The sequence below is a fragment of the Corythoichthys intestinalis genome, chromosome 5, assembly GCF_030265065.1.
Source record: "Corythoichthys intestinalis isolate RoL2023-P3 chromosome 5, ASM3026506v1, whole genome shotgun sequence".
Taxonomy (NCBI): Eukaryota; Metazoa; Chordata; class Actinopteri; order Syngnathiformes; family Syngnathidae; genus Corythoichthys; species Corythoichthys intestinalis.
In genome coordinates, this window is record NC_080399.1 from 44,231,395 (window position 1) to 44,245,895 (window position 14,501).

Below are 14,501 nucleotides of genomic sequence, written 5' to 3' on the forward strand. Positions count from 1 at the left end.
TTCCAATTTCTCATGAAAAAATTGAGAAATTGAGCTTTTTGTGAAAGCATACATTTCAAACATAACTTTGACTTTAACACATATATTTTTTGTTTAGTTACATCCCAAACATCTGAATAATGTTTTCCTTTTACAAAATAACAGAACAAGACAAATAGAGCTTTTGATAGCAAAGTAACAATTTATTCCACATAACAAACTGAAAGACGACGCTATTGTGGCCGCGACAGCCGGTTAAACTTTTCCCTCATCGTTGCCTGTCTCAAAAAGATTAATTTTTTTGAGTCTGCGGGCTCTGCTTGCGAGCAGCACGGGCTCAACAGCATTTAGTGGTCCCGGTCGTTCTGCTCGGTCGTCCAGCGCCTGGCATCCTGGGCGTCCTACCGGTTGTTCTGCTCAGTCGTCCGCCGCCAGGCATCCATACGGTTGTCTTCGCCCAGGCTTTGCGGCTTGGCATCTTGTTGCCGTTGAATAGGGTTGCAGGTCTTACCAAATGCGCTACTGCCCTCCAGTGGCCAGTTTTATTGCTTTAAAATGGATTTTCAGCTTGATTTCCAGAGATGTCGTTTTTGGAAAAGAAAAAAAACATAAAAGACTTATAAATAAGTCTTTGGGACATTGAAACAATTAAAAATAGAATGTATTTATACGTTTTTGGGAGCAAATGAGTTAATATCTAAACCCCTGGCAACAAAAGTGAGTACACGGCATGGGAACTACGTACATCCCTAAATGTCCAAATTGAGCTGGTCATTTTCCCTCCAAAATGTCATGTGACTCATTACAGGAGCGCTGTCAGCATTACTGCAGAGATTGAAGAGGTGGGGGGGGGGGGGGGTCATTCCCACCACCATGCTTGACTGGAGGCATGACACACTTATCTTTGTACTCCTCACCTGGTCGCCGCCACACATGCTTAAGACCATCGGAACCAGGGGTCGCGTTAACCGAATATTTTCCGTCGTTGACCGATTTTTTAAAACGGTGACGGAAAAAAACAAGTCCATCCGTCATTTTGACCGGTTGCAATTCACACCCCAGACCACAGGGTGGCGAGTGAGCATATTAATTAGCTATTGTCTCTCTTGATGCATGACGTCGTTGGCCTTACTCTGGAAAAAATGTCAAGGCAACTGAGTGTCCGAAGTTTCTTCAAAAAGCCCCAAAACGACGATGGTGTTGATAAAAGAGGTGAAAAAACAGGGACTGCACAAGCGGGCACGCAATTCAAATCCATGCGCACCAGGAGGAAAGTGTGAGACTACGTTCAGGCCACAGCAGGTGAACTGTTAATGTCATTGTTCCATATGCTACATATGGTAGGCTACCTACCTACTGGGGCCTCAGTTACGTTTCTTATTCTCGCTATATGATTATACAACTTTAACATTTGTTAATAATACGCTCTGTGTGTAGTGTCATCCATCGCTTTTCCTCTTTAAATGGGCACTTATAAGCGAACGCAAGAAGTAACAACGGGAACATTTTTAAACAGGCATTTCACGGGAGAGCATTTCAACTCTTCGGCCAATCATATAGCGAGAACGAGTGGATAGTGAGGGGACCGCGCGCGGCTCTTAATTGTCTCTGTCACGTGACTGTAGTAGCCGGTGTAGGCGCTTGAACCTACACCGGTAACGCGCTCGGCCAAATGGACATACAAGTAGGGAAGGTGAATTATGCCAAACACCACAATGTCATTATCATCATTTTTTAAATTTAAGTGACGGGTAAAAATAGATTATGACCGGATTTTATGACCCTGTCAGTCAAAATGACAGACAACGAAAACGTCTAGCGCAACCTCTGATCGGAACCAAACAAATTAATCTTTGTCTCATCAGACCATAGGACATGGTTCCAGTAGTCCATGTGCTTTGTTAACATTTCTTCAGCAAACTGTATGCAGGCTTTCTTGTGTACCGTCTTCAGAAGAGGCTTCCTCCTGGGGTCACAGCCATGCACACCAATTTGATGTAGAGTACGGCGTCTGGTCTGAGCACTAACAGGCTGACCCCCCACCTCTTCAGTCTCTGCAGCAATGCTGACAGGACGCCTGTAACGAGTCACATGACATTTTGGAGGGAAAATGACTAGCAGTACTCAATTTGGACATTTAGGGATGTACATAGTTCCCATGCGGTGTACTCACTTTTGTTGCCAGGGGTTTAGATATTAATGGCTATATTTTGAGGGGAAAATAAATAGGACTGGGAACCTCTTGGTACCTCACGATACGATACGATTTGCGATACAAAGCTCACGATAACGCTGATCTGACGATATGGCGATACAATGGTCAGGAAATCATTCTAAGACATTCTACAAACAAGTAATGAACAGAAAACAAGCTTCTGCTGTGAAATGGAATGAGTTTATCACTTGTAGACGTTCAATCCATTCAAACGGATTGAACGTCTATGGCCGTCAGTGACAGCCAATGCCAGGCAATGAGGTAATTTTGGGTCATTTAAGGTCATTTACCTGTTGATTTTCAGTTACTTCCTGTAGATTTTGGGGTATTTTATGGGTCACTTCCTGTTTATATTGCGTTACAGAACAGGAAGTGACCTGGGAATTACCCGGCTCAATAGGCAGTGACTCAAACTCGACAGGAAATGACCTGTAAATGCCCCAAAATGAACAGCAAGTGACCTGTAAATGCCCTGAAAATCGGACAGAATAACTGTAAATGCTTTGGTTTCGAATGAACAAACTCTCCCAGCCCAAATTATTGGGCGTCGAGCACCATCAATGCAGCCTTATAGTTAACTGAGACACTATTTTGGTGGAAGATTTTGGTAGCAACTTGTTGCTTACTTTTTTTTTTTTTTTTTAAACAGTGAAACCTTTTTAAATCGATATCTCGATTCTTGGCAGAAGCATATCAATAACCTTTTGGGATACTAAGTATCACGATACAGTATATCACCATTTTGATATTTTGTCACACCACTAAAAATGAACTCTATTATATAAGCTGCACACAGACTACTTTTCATTGTCAAAGTGTCATTTTGTCAGTGATGTCCCATGAAAAGATATACTTAAATATCTGCAGAAATGCGAGGGGTGTACTCACTTTTGTGATACACTGTATATTTAGAAATTAAAATTAAAAGCTTAATGATAATGTTAGTTGCCTCTTTCAAACGACCCAAGGTTGCTTAAATACAACTCCTGGGGGAAAAAAAATCTAGAACCACCAGTCTCGATGGATGTTTATCATAGACATGATACAAAACTGTCTACATTTTAAATACTTTAAGAAACACTAAAATCAACTCCTGTTTATTTGAACCACTACAATGCAAAATGCTCAGATAAAGCTGTTCTCTTTGGCATCATTTACTGGTCTCGTGTAAGTGCAGCTTACTGTTTTATTCACAAAAATACTCATTTGTGACATGAATTATATTTAATGTTGCTTTGAAATGTACAAAGACCCGACAAGTGTAATCAAGCCATTCAAAATCAAGATTTTTTTTTCAAGTGGTGCAGCTCCTGTTTATTTGAACCACTACAATGCAAAGTGCTCGGATACAGCTGTTCTCTTTGGCGTCATTTACTGGTCTCATGTAAGTACAGTTTACTGTTTTATTCACAACAAGAATATTCATTTGTGACATGCATTATATTTACTGATGCTTTCAAATGTACAAAGACCTGACACACGTGTAACCAAGCCATTCTGGCATACAATGTTAGCAGCACATTTAAGCGGCATTTACAAAGTGACTCAATCTTGGCATCATGACGAGTGTCTTTATCTCTGTGATACCTGCAATGAGAAAGACAGATAAAAAAAATATTTAGAAATATTAAAAGCTTAATGGTAATGTTAGTTGCATCTTTCAAATGACCCAAGGTTGATTAAATACAACTCCTGGGAAAAATAGTCTAGAATCACCAGTCTTGTTGGATGATTATCATAGACATGACACAAAACGGTAGTCATTTTAAATACCTTAAGAAACACTAAAATCAAGTTTTTTTATTTTATTTTATTTTTTAATTTGGTAGTCGCTAGTAATGGTTATATTTTCGGACAAAGCGGGGGGGGGGGGGGGGGGGGGATTGCAATCACTCAGCTCTGAAGATTAAAAAATACATGGAATACACCAACACACAACTTTGCTGCACCACCTAATGTAATTTTTTCTGGTACCTGCAACTCCCAATGGTCTGATACAAAGTCCTTATAACAACGCCGTACGTTTGATCTCAATATTGGTAGGGACGATATAACAGCATAACCTGCATGTACACTTTTTGCTGGGGATAGGATATTAATATGATGAAACAGATTGGGTGAACCGGGGTCAGAGCTACATTTCTGACAAATGTGAATGCAATTAATTGATAGGCCAAATGATCAATGCAAAATAAATCTGTATAGACCTGTACTAATTTTCACATTGCAAATTTACAACATCTTAATGTGATCATTTTTGGTCGAATAATTTTCTCCATCTTGTTATCAGTGTTAAAAACTAGTTAACAGATAAATACATCAGATTATTCCACTTAAGTAAATATTTCCACTTGTTCTTATTAAGCCCACACATCTAAAAATTGGTAATTTTTCACCTAAATCCAGAAAAAAATGCTTTCAAATAATGTTTGAACAATATATATTCATGAATTAAGAACATTTCTGACAAACAAGCTTTTTTTTAGATTAAATATCCTCACATTTTGCTTAAAATAAGCATGTTAAGCTTATTTTCAGCTAGCTATTTTTCTTAGTTCAAGAAATCTAAGTAAAATTTACGTGAAGCACTGGCAGATCATTTCACTTCCTTACACTAAAAATAAGGGGATTTAACTTGTTTTAAGGAGGTGTGTTTTTGTTGCCTGGCACGGCCAGACTGTTCTCCCTGATTTTTTCATACACTGTGAGAACAGCGGTGAGTCTGGAGTCCCAGGCTAGTATTTTTGCAGTGCATTATGTGTTGGTTCAGGTGATACATCGTTCGATTCAAACTTTTGTTTTTTAAAAACTACTAAAGAAACATTTTGAAAACTTCCAGAATAAATATCTGGATTTTATGGGCAAATTTAAATTGCAGTATTTGAACATATCCTGAATTATATTAACATACACAATAAATACGAAATTTGCAAATAATCTCTTAACTATCCAGGTTTGGAAAAAATAAACATTTGTCTTAACACCACTCAACATTGTCGGTCTAAAGAAATAAACATAACTGAAAAAAAATTATTTGTTGGGAAATAACAAAATAAAGATTGATCCTTCCTTCAGGCAAAACACTACTGCTTTTGACCACAAGCACAGCAAAACTTAACTGAAAATTTCTTTGGGCTGCTTTAAGACCACATAATTGTGGAGGAGGGGGAGAACCTAGGTTCACTACATTTGTCACAGTTTAATTGACGCTAACGGTAGAAAACACAGGAGAATATTTCTCTCAAAGCAGCTTCCTTCTCTAGTTTTGCCAGTTAGCAAGTTCAGTTTAATGTTATGCTAACTGTGATGTAGGTCGACTTTCAGAAGCAAAATTAGTGATGTGTTCCCCATCTCCACAACATTGACGTCTTTTTACATGACTTACAGTGGCTGCTGCTAGCGGGGGAAAAAAACTTTTAATGTTCGTTTGTGGAGGAGGGGGCATGTTGTATTTGTGTCGGGGCTGTGATTGCGTGTGTGTGTGTGTGGGGGGGGGCAAGTCATCAGCCAATCAAACGTGCATTTCGGGGGGGGGAGTGGACTGACACATTATGCAAGTGAAAAGGGGTCAAGGTAAGTCTGAACATAATTACAATAATTCACTTACCGTATTGGCCCGAATATAAGACGGTGTTTTTTTTGCATTGAAATAACACTGAAAAAGAGGGGGTCGGTCTAGACATTATACCCATTCACGACGATAGATGTTGCAAGATATCCTTAAAGCGATGTTCTTTCATGACAGATCTCAGCTGATCTCCCCATTCACGACGCTAGAGGGCGCCAGATATCATTGAAGCGATGTTCTGTCATGACTGATCTCAGCTACTCTTTTTAGTTTAACCAGTTTGCATTATTTTATTGCAATGCTTTTCCTTATTCAGATTTGGTTTAAGACTACAGTTACAGTTAGACTTCACTTTGATGGATAATGCAGTTATTGTTTTTGTTTATTTACATGTCAAAAACCAGAAGCCATTCATTTAAAAATGTGATTGCACTTTAGTTTACATATTTAAATGTTCAGATATTAAGATTTGAATGAGGCAAAATAACTTTTTTTTTTTTTTTTTTGGTCAAATATGGTATTTTAATCATTTGTTTCAGATGTACTGTAATTATTTTCTTTATAAAAATTAATTTGGTGTTCAAAAAGTTTTTTTTCAAACTTGAGTCTTGAAAAAGAGGGGGTCGTCATATAATCAGGGCCGTCTTATATTCGGGCAAATACGGTAATAATGGTAGGGTCAATTCTATCCTGACAACATATGGGAAGATACTCTAAATGACCTGCATAACTGAAGTCATTATATAATGCAAATAAGGTTGCTTAAAAGTTAGCGGGGACAATTGGAGAATTCTGAAAAGTTGGTAGTGTTATGTACCTACCATCCCTATGCAAACCTACGCCCTTGCCTTATAACGATGTCTTCATTTTATAGCATTGACATATTCGATTTAGAAGTCTACATTAACCATTCAGACTTGGAAAGTGTATAAAAAGTAATCTCAGAGACTATTTGTTGTATTTTCTCATGTTGAAAAGTGAAGGATCTTCTCTCAGCTGTTGTCAAAGCCTATCAAGATGCCAAAAAGGAGTCACGACTATTTATAATGTGTTACAGTGATGGGAACTGTCGTCAAGCTTTTAAGCTTTTATTAAGTGCTTAGTGCAGAGCTTCCATACCTTTTTGGTCTAGGGCCAAAATTTTTTCCGAGGAGCCTCCGCATACTCCTAACCCCAATTAAACATGACTACCTTGTGTGTTCGGAATTGAAAAATTGCTTATTAAAAAAAAAAGAAATGGGAAATATACTTTTTAATGCCACTGTAAATATTGACAATTATTTTACCAACCTCCTAAATACGGCATGCAGACCTTGTTGGTCACATTTTGAGTGGCTTTACTTCATTGCCTCCTGATGGAGAGTTTACGGTCTTACCCCGTTCAAGGACCTGATGCCGCTCCCCCGAATCGCCGCCATCAGATCATCGCGACCGGATCTCTGCAGAGGCGGCGGTGGGTGATTAGACAACTCGTCTCGCCTCTTCTGCGAGGATGGTTTCAAGGAGTTCTTCAGCTCTTTCAGAATGTCCCCACTCTCTTTCTCTGTGTCATTTTTTAGGTTCTTGGACTTTAGCCTCCTATGATTGGACGTGCCCTTGGAGCCTTCATGGTGTCTGACCATTTCACTGTTTTTCCTTGTGGGCATCTCCCCACCAGAACAAGCAACCGCAGTGGGAATTCTGTGAAGGTTGATCTTGGAAGTTGGCTTCTTGCATAATGCTTGAGTAGATGTTTCAGCAGGACTCTGCTCATTCTTGCATTGGAGGGAACAACTAGGAGAAGACAACACTAAAGGACAAGACAGAATGAGTCAGAAAACTAGAAAAGGACAAAACTATTTGAGGTTACTAGACGGAACATTTTTAAAGAGAACCTCTAATAAGCCACAATTGTTCTTTTTTACTAAAATATGTTATTAGAAACAAAATATTGCCATTGATTTAAAAATCTATAATATGTAGTACATGTTTTGACCTATGGAGGGCGCTATGTTTTAAGCACCCATCGGGCGCTCCGGGTGATGAGGTAGATTGTCACAGTCAGTTTACGAATACTACTGGGTGTCTGCAATTCCTTCTACGCGATGAGAAGTCCAACACATCCGCTCACCAGTTAAAGGCGGCGAATACTTACTATTTGTTTTTATACAGGCTTTTATTAACTTTTCATTGCCTCAAAATACTTTTTCCATGTGTTTCCCTCTCATACTTTTAAGCATTGTGTTTTCTTGTGGAAGCTTTAAAGCAGATTGTTGATCAGTTGACCCCATTAGTCACGTAGCATATTTAAACCACGCCTATTTGATATTACAACACTAAAGTATTTTCTTAAGGCATCTTTAGTATGCGCTGTCTGTATGCGTCTAAACAAAACAAGCTGAAAGGCAGAAAACCTTTTTTTTTTTTTTTTTTCCCCTACTCTCATCTCGTCTCCTCCTGTCTTTCCTGTTCATTTTGCTTTTGCTACTCACTTTATGAAATATCGACAGTGCTGTCATGCTCATTAATGTTCCTCTGTGGTTCAAATTGAAAGGGTTGAACAGATGACATGAGTCATACTCTGGAAGCCCAGCAGCGTAACCATGTGACGTCACCGCCCTGCGACGTCAAAAACAATGGCAACCTACTAGCTAAACTAACTTTACAAATTGTATAGAAACGGAAACATCAAGAGGGGTTTAAATATCAAATTATTTTAGCTCATAATAACGTTTATCTTTTAAAAACTACAAGTCTTTCTATTCGTGGATCCCTTTAAGGTGAACACTATTAGTAGGCAAAGCTAACACATCCAAAACTATTAGTAGCTGACATTCTGACAAAACTAGCAAAACTCCTTCTCTAAACATCTGATGCTTCACACCACCTTGAGGGCTGACTGTGGTAGGGTTTTTGTGAAGGTTGACGTTGGAAGTTGGCTTCTTTGATGAAATTTGAGTAGACTGTGCAACAGCATTTTGATCTTTCTTGAGTTGAAGTCGCCGTTGTCGTTCCTGGTCCTGGTTCCGGGTCAAGATCCCGGTTGCCGCCATCCTAGGACCTGCGAGATCAAATTGGTACCCGAGCTTGAGCAGGGTGGTGTTCTCTCGGAGAAGCCGGACCATTTCCATTTCCACCTTTCCACCGCAAATGTGCCTTTGGTTGTGGAAGCGGAGTTCAACTAGGGTGCTGTTGTGGGTCAGAGCCTCCAGCAAAGCGAGGACACCTTTCCCTGAGACAAAGTTGGACTCGATGTTTAGGTTTCGTATAGACCGGTTCTGACAGAGAGTCTTCGAGATGGCCAGAGCTACTCTGTCGTCGGCGTGCGTATTGGCGAGGCTGAAGACTTTAACGTGCGTGTTAGAGGTCAGCGCCTCAACGAAGCTGAGCAAAGTTTCCTGAGAAATGTCCTGGAGGTTGTTCAGGTTCACTTCGCTGGTGCTGGGATCATCACGCAGAACTTTCTCCAAGGCTTCTTTGATAACGATGGGGTTTTCGTTGTCTCTGTCAGAGACCGTCATGTCCAGTGTTGTCACCTCTGTTGTCTTTAAAGGAGCCTTCTCATCGCAGCATTTACTCCTCAACTCCCTTTGAAATTCTTCTTTCTTCTCAACACTTTTCTTTGGAAGGCTCTGCAATCGTTTCCCCTTTTGAGGCATCTTTTGCCTCTCCTCTGGAGTCTTGGTGTCCCCTCGTTGGCTGTCGTTCTTATTTGGGTGAACTCCCTGTGGACGATAACATGGCATAAAAATAGATTAGATGTAAGCTGGCTGTCGCTAACAACACTCTTGTTTGTCTCTGACTCCAAATACCCATTCATCAGTATTTTATACAACTGGATTTTGCTGGTTTCCCCTCAGGATTATTGTTTTGCTTCTCAGTGGTGATGCTATGACAACGAAGCTGTGGTGTGAAATCAACAGTAGCAAGGCAGGTACTTGTTGGAGAGCTAAAGGTTGGAATTCGTAGGGTGACCAAATGTCCTCTTTTGCCCGGACATGTCCACTTTTTACATCCTGTCGGGGCGTCCGGCAGGGTTGTATAAATTCATGAAAATGTACAGTTTTAATTATTTTTCACGGGATCAAGAAGGGCGTGCTGAAATTGACTGACACTTTGCACAGAATACTACGGTACTGTGCTGCCTCTGACATGTTCCCAGAGAGCCTGCTCAAGGGTTGGTTTCTGCTGCGCTCATTAACAGAGAAAACCGACGCCAGAGCAGTGTTCCATCATCCCACAAAAGTGCTAAAACACAAGAAAACTAAAGACTAACGTGACTTTTTTTTGGGTGGGGGGGTAGTATTGTTGTGAGGCTATGGTAAGAGAAAAGAGCTTTTTGCTAATGCATGATTTTCAACTGAAGAGGTATAATTTAGAATATTATTTCAGATCATTTATTTGTGCAGTAAGAATTGAAAAGACAGCTATTATTTTTTTAATGAGTATTCGCTAAAACAAAAGCAGCATTATTATTATTACTTTTTTAATCATGATTTCATTCCAGTTTTTTTTAAACGTTATTTTCTCTCTATTATTTTAGGAATAATAAAGCCTGATGTGTAACTGCTGAGAATTTGAATTTGTGTCTTTGGTTATACAGCTATTATTTTGTTATAAAACTGACAGATGGAGGAGGCACATTTTGAATATTGATAAGGCATCTTTGACAGAACTTCGAATAAAATATAAGTATCTTTAGGCCAGGTCGAGTGTCCTCTTTTTTTTTTTTTGGAAATCAAAATATGGTTACGCTAGGATTTGGCAAACATGCCAGCACTGTCCTAAAGGTAGAAGAGAAGGCAGCTTTGATTTTTCTGTTATGGACCCTTTTTTTTACTGCAGGTACCTGGCTTTTCATTTTTTAATAATTCAAAAATGGCAGGTTTGTTAACAATACTCTTTTCTGTATTACATCAAATTTACGAGACATAATTATCTCACTTCATAAGGTCTGGCCATGAACAAAATGCATTTGTCGTGTATGGAGCATTTTTAAGATATTTCCAAACCAGCAACCAGTTGTTACTCATTCTTACTTGTCCAAGATTTTTGGTGTTCTCATCCTCCCAGTATCTAAGCAATGCATCCCTGTCAAAGTTCTCTGTAGGTCTCTTGGCCGTCTGGTCCTTCTGCCTCAGACCGATGGGGACGCAGTCGTCTGGGTGTAGGTCTTCCAGTTCCTCCTCCAGCTGTCGGAGTTCCTCGCAGGACAGTGTGGCCAACAGCTCATTTTCATCCACATCCTCATATGTCTTAGGTTTTCTGGATGAGCTGCTCATTTTCCCCAAAGTGACAACTTCCCGGTACTGTGGTGATTAAATCTTTGCAAGCTCCTCCATCAGGATGCTGCAGACACAAATGGAGGCAGACACAAGATTTCTTGTGGGTTCTTCATCTATAGGCTAAGGGGAGGGTATATTGAGCTTCTGATGTCTTGTCTTTTTTTAGGGTGTTGGCTCTAGGGTGATGTGAATGAGTGGGGCTTAGTGGCGGAATGTGAGCCCTCTGAGTGGCCTGTGCTGAGAGCTTGGCACTGCAGAAGAAACTGTCACTGATGAAGCTCATCGCTGTTGCATAGCATGCAAGGAGACATTCAGTGAAGCACCTGAGAAAACACTTGAAGAAAAGCTTCTATTCCTTGAGCTGATGACCGTATGCGGCCAAACCAGGCCAAAAATAATTCATCAAGCCAGAATTCTTCCCCAAAATGAGTACTAATAAAGTCATGTAGGACTACAAATTTAAATTATCTGCACTTCATTTTGCTTGAGGGGATTTATTTTCTTGGTTGGTTGTCAATGTGTATTATGAAACAGATGGAACACTGCCAGACAAGAGCTTGCCCTTTTATCACATACTGCCATGAAGAGCGTTGTATGATAGCAGACATTATCGAGAGGTGCGGCAATCGGCTGCCAACCAGCCATGGCGTGTAGGCAGTGTGTGCCATAGCAGTTGGCATCTGAAATGTGAAATACAGGGGTTGAACAAAATACTGTTTTGGCCGAATAAAAGACGGTGTTTTTTGCATTAAAATAAGACTGAAAAAGAGGGGGACGTCTTATATTCGCGGTCTAGACATTATACCCATTCACGACGCTAGATGGCGCCAGATATCATTGAAGCAATGTTCTGTCATGACAGATCTCCGCTTCTCTCAAGTTTAGCCAGTTTGCATTATTATATTGCAATGTACTTCCTTATTCAGATTTGTTTCAAGACTACAATTAAAGTTACAGTAGACTTCACGTTGATGGTTAATGCAGTTATTGCAATTTAGTTGTTTTATGACAATAGAATGGTTTATTTACATTTCAAAAACCAGAAGCCATTCATTTACGAATGTGATTGCACTTTAGTTTACATATTTAAATGTTCGGATAGTAAGATTTGAATGAGGCAAAATAACATGCTTTTTCTGTCAAATATATTGTAAATATTAATAATAAATATTATATTATAATCATTTGTTTCAGATGTACTGTAATTATTTTCTGTATAAAAATTAATTTGGTGTTCAAAAAGTCTTTTTTCAAACTTGACTCTTGAAAAAGAGGGGGTCGTCTTATAATCAGGGCCGTCTTATATTAGGGCCAATACGGTAATGGAAACACCTTAAAAAAAAAACAAAATATCAACAAAAACTAATTTAATATGGTGTGGGCCCTTTGCAATTATAACCTCAATTTTCCGAGGTATTGTTGTAAACTTGTGAAAAAAAAGCACAACCTTAACATACTATATGGTGCTGGTTTTGTTTTAACACAAGAAGTCCCGTTTTTTTGTTTTGGCTACAAAGAAATACCAGAAAAGCGTCAAATGACCCCGATACCAAACTGACTACTGGGCTTTGTCAAACAATAGACCACTAAAACAAGCAATCAAGCAAGCCACCCCCTGCACACTCCTGTGGAGTTGCTGCCTAGGTTTGAAGGAGGGGTTTCACTCTGGATAGTTGCAATTAGCATCTTGAATATAAGAGAAACGGGTGGACTTCTTGGTGGGTCTTGCAAAGGAATTGGCTCACTCTCATATGGGGGCAAAGAAGGCGCAGAAGGACAGATTGCTTCGGCAAAACCTCCAAAACCTTGCCTCGGGAAAAGGGCGAAGTGTCATATGTCATCATATAAAAATCTTTTGTTTTTTATTACACTCTCCCTTGTACTGTAGGCAAACTGCAGCTTTTGGACTATGTAAAAAGGTTGTCCGCCCGATGGCCTGCCTGAGCAGTCCACTGTCCAACAAAGCCAAGGCAGCCCTCCCTTACAAACACTCAAGATGCTCATTGGAGCAATCCAACCCCTTTTGTGAGTGTGAATGGGAATGACTAATGAAGACCATAGTACTCACAAAAGATATGCTGATTAGGGTCAGATGATCCTTCTCTGGTTACAAAAGTGATCGTGTATCGTGTAAAGTGATTGTATGAACAGATCCACCCTTGGTAGTTCTAATGTTAAGGCGTATTAAGGTAGATCCACAATGGCGCTTGAAGCTGGAAGCTGTTCAAAACATTCCACTTCCAAGCATGTACTGTATATAGGCGCTTCCAGGAGTTCACAAAACCAAGCACAGCATAGAAAATCCCGGCGTCTCATCTACGTCATGCTGAATTCATTTTTTGGAGATTCCGTGGGTTCCTCTGGTTTGATTTGGCAGTTTAAAACTTTGTCTACTTCAACCGCAATTCGTGGTGTTCTGTCTAAACCGGAGGTCCGTAGCAGAAACTGTCAAAGATGCTGCCACCCATGTTTCACTCAGGAAACTTGTCTATATCAAACTCAGACTTTGGACTTGTCCCTATATTGCGGGAAGAGGTCCGTCTATCCCTCAAACATTTGAGGTGATGAATTTGTTAACACCTTATTGCGTGCTTTATCAGATTCAGATTCAGGAGATACAATGTGATTCGCTGTGTTTATGCTTGTCACTCATTCTTCATCTACATTTAGTGGGGTGGGTGGGATTGGGTGTCGTTTGTGCACGAAGGACCATGGGGCACATGCTTACTGTCTGTGTCACATGTTGCCGGCATTCGCACTCAGAGAAAAGAGATCGTGACGGTCATGTCGAGACACCGCTGGTCAATATTTACCAAAAAACCATAGGAGCATGTAGGACATGTGGCATTATGCCGTGTCATGGTTGTAAGGGTAAAACAACAGACCAGCAGTCTTTGCATATGTCACACTACACCAGGTGATTGCCATATCCGAATTGGAGATGCCAACCACCATATTCAATTTTTGCCAGCGACGTGTCTGTCTGGCTAAAATCAGGATCGCCTAGTTTGAGCCCGGTTTGAGCTGATTGTGGTGGCTGACCTTGGATTGGATTTCGACACCCGCTCCTTCACATTCCCGGAAAGATTTATCTCTCCCAATCCTGAATGACAGTTTATTTCCATTAGTAACATTGATATTCACTCATATCACAGAGGACAATAGCAAATCCTGAAAAAATGTCTGCCTCTTGTTGGTCTATTTGGTTGAGTTGCTAGTGGCTGTGTCATCTGTGGGTTGTCTGGTTGCTTAGTTAATTGGTAGTATGTTTTGTTTACTGGTTGGTTAATAGGTTTCTCAGTTAGATGGTGTGACGGCACCTGGCCGTTTAATAGTTAATTTTCTGAGATTCTTCCAGTCAGCTGATCGTCGCCGCCACCAGCTGGCTGCTTCCCCTCCCACTGTGACGACAGCTGATCGACGTAGGACGGACTGACGACGTCACCACCGCTGATTGGCCACGGGAAAAGGCGCC

At 40.3% G+C, this 14,501-nt stretch overlaps 1 protein-coding gene across 1 annotated transcript; it reads right to left on the minus strand.

Annotated features, from left to right (window-relative positions):
- Window positions 1-3,507: 3,507 nt before the first annotated feature.
- lmod2a (leiomodin 2 (cardiac) a) lies at window positions 3,508-11,064 on the minus strand. The gene is made up of 4 exons (XM_057837863.1): window positions 10,781-11,064; window positions 8,629-9,466; window positions 7,139-7,551; window positions 3,508-3,781 (listed from the first exon to the last, which is right to left on the minus strand). Exons 1-4 carry the CDS (start codon window positions 11,021-11,023, stop codon window positions 3,767-3,769), a joined length of 1,509 nt encoding a protein of 502 aa, XP_057693846.1. The 5' UTR covers window positions 11,024-11,064; the 3' UTR covers window positions 3,508-3,766.
- Window positions 11,065-14,501: the final 3,437 nt, after the last annotated feature.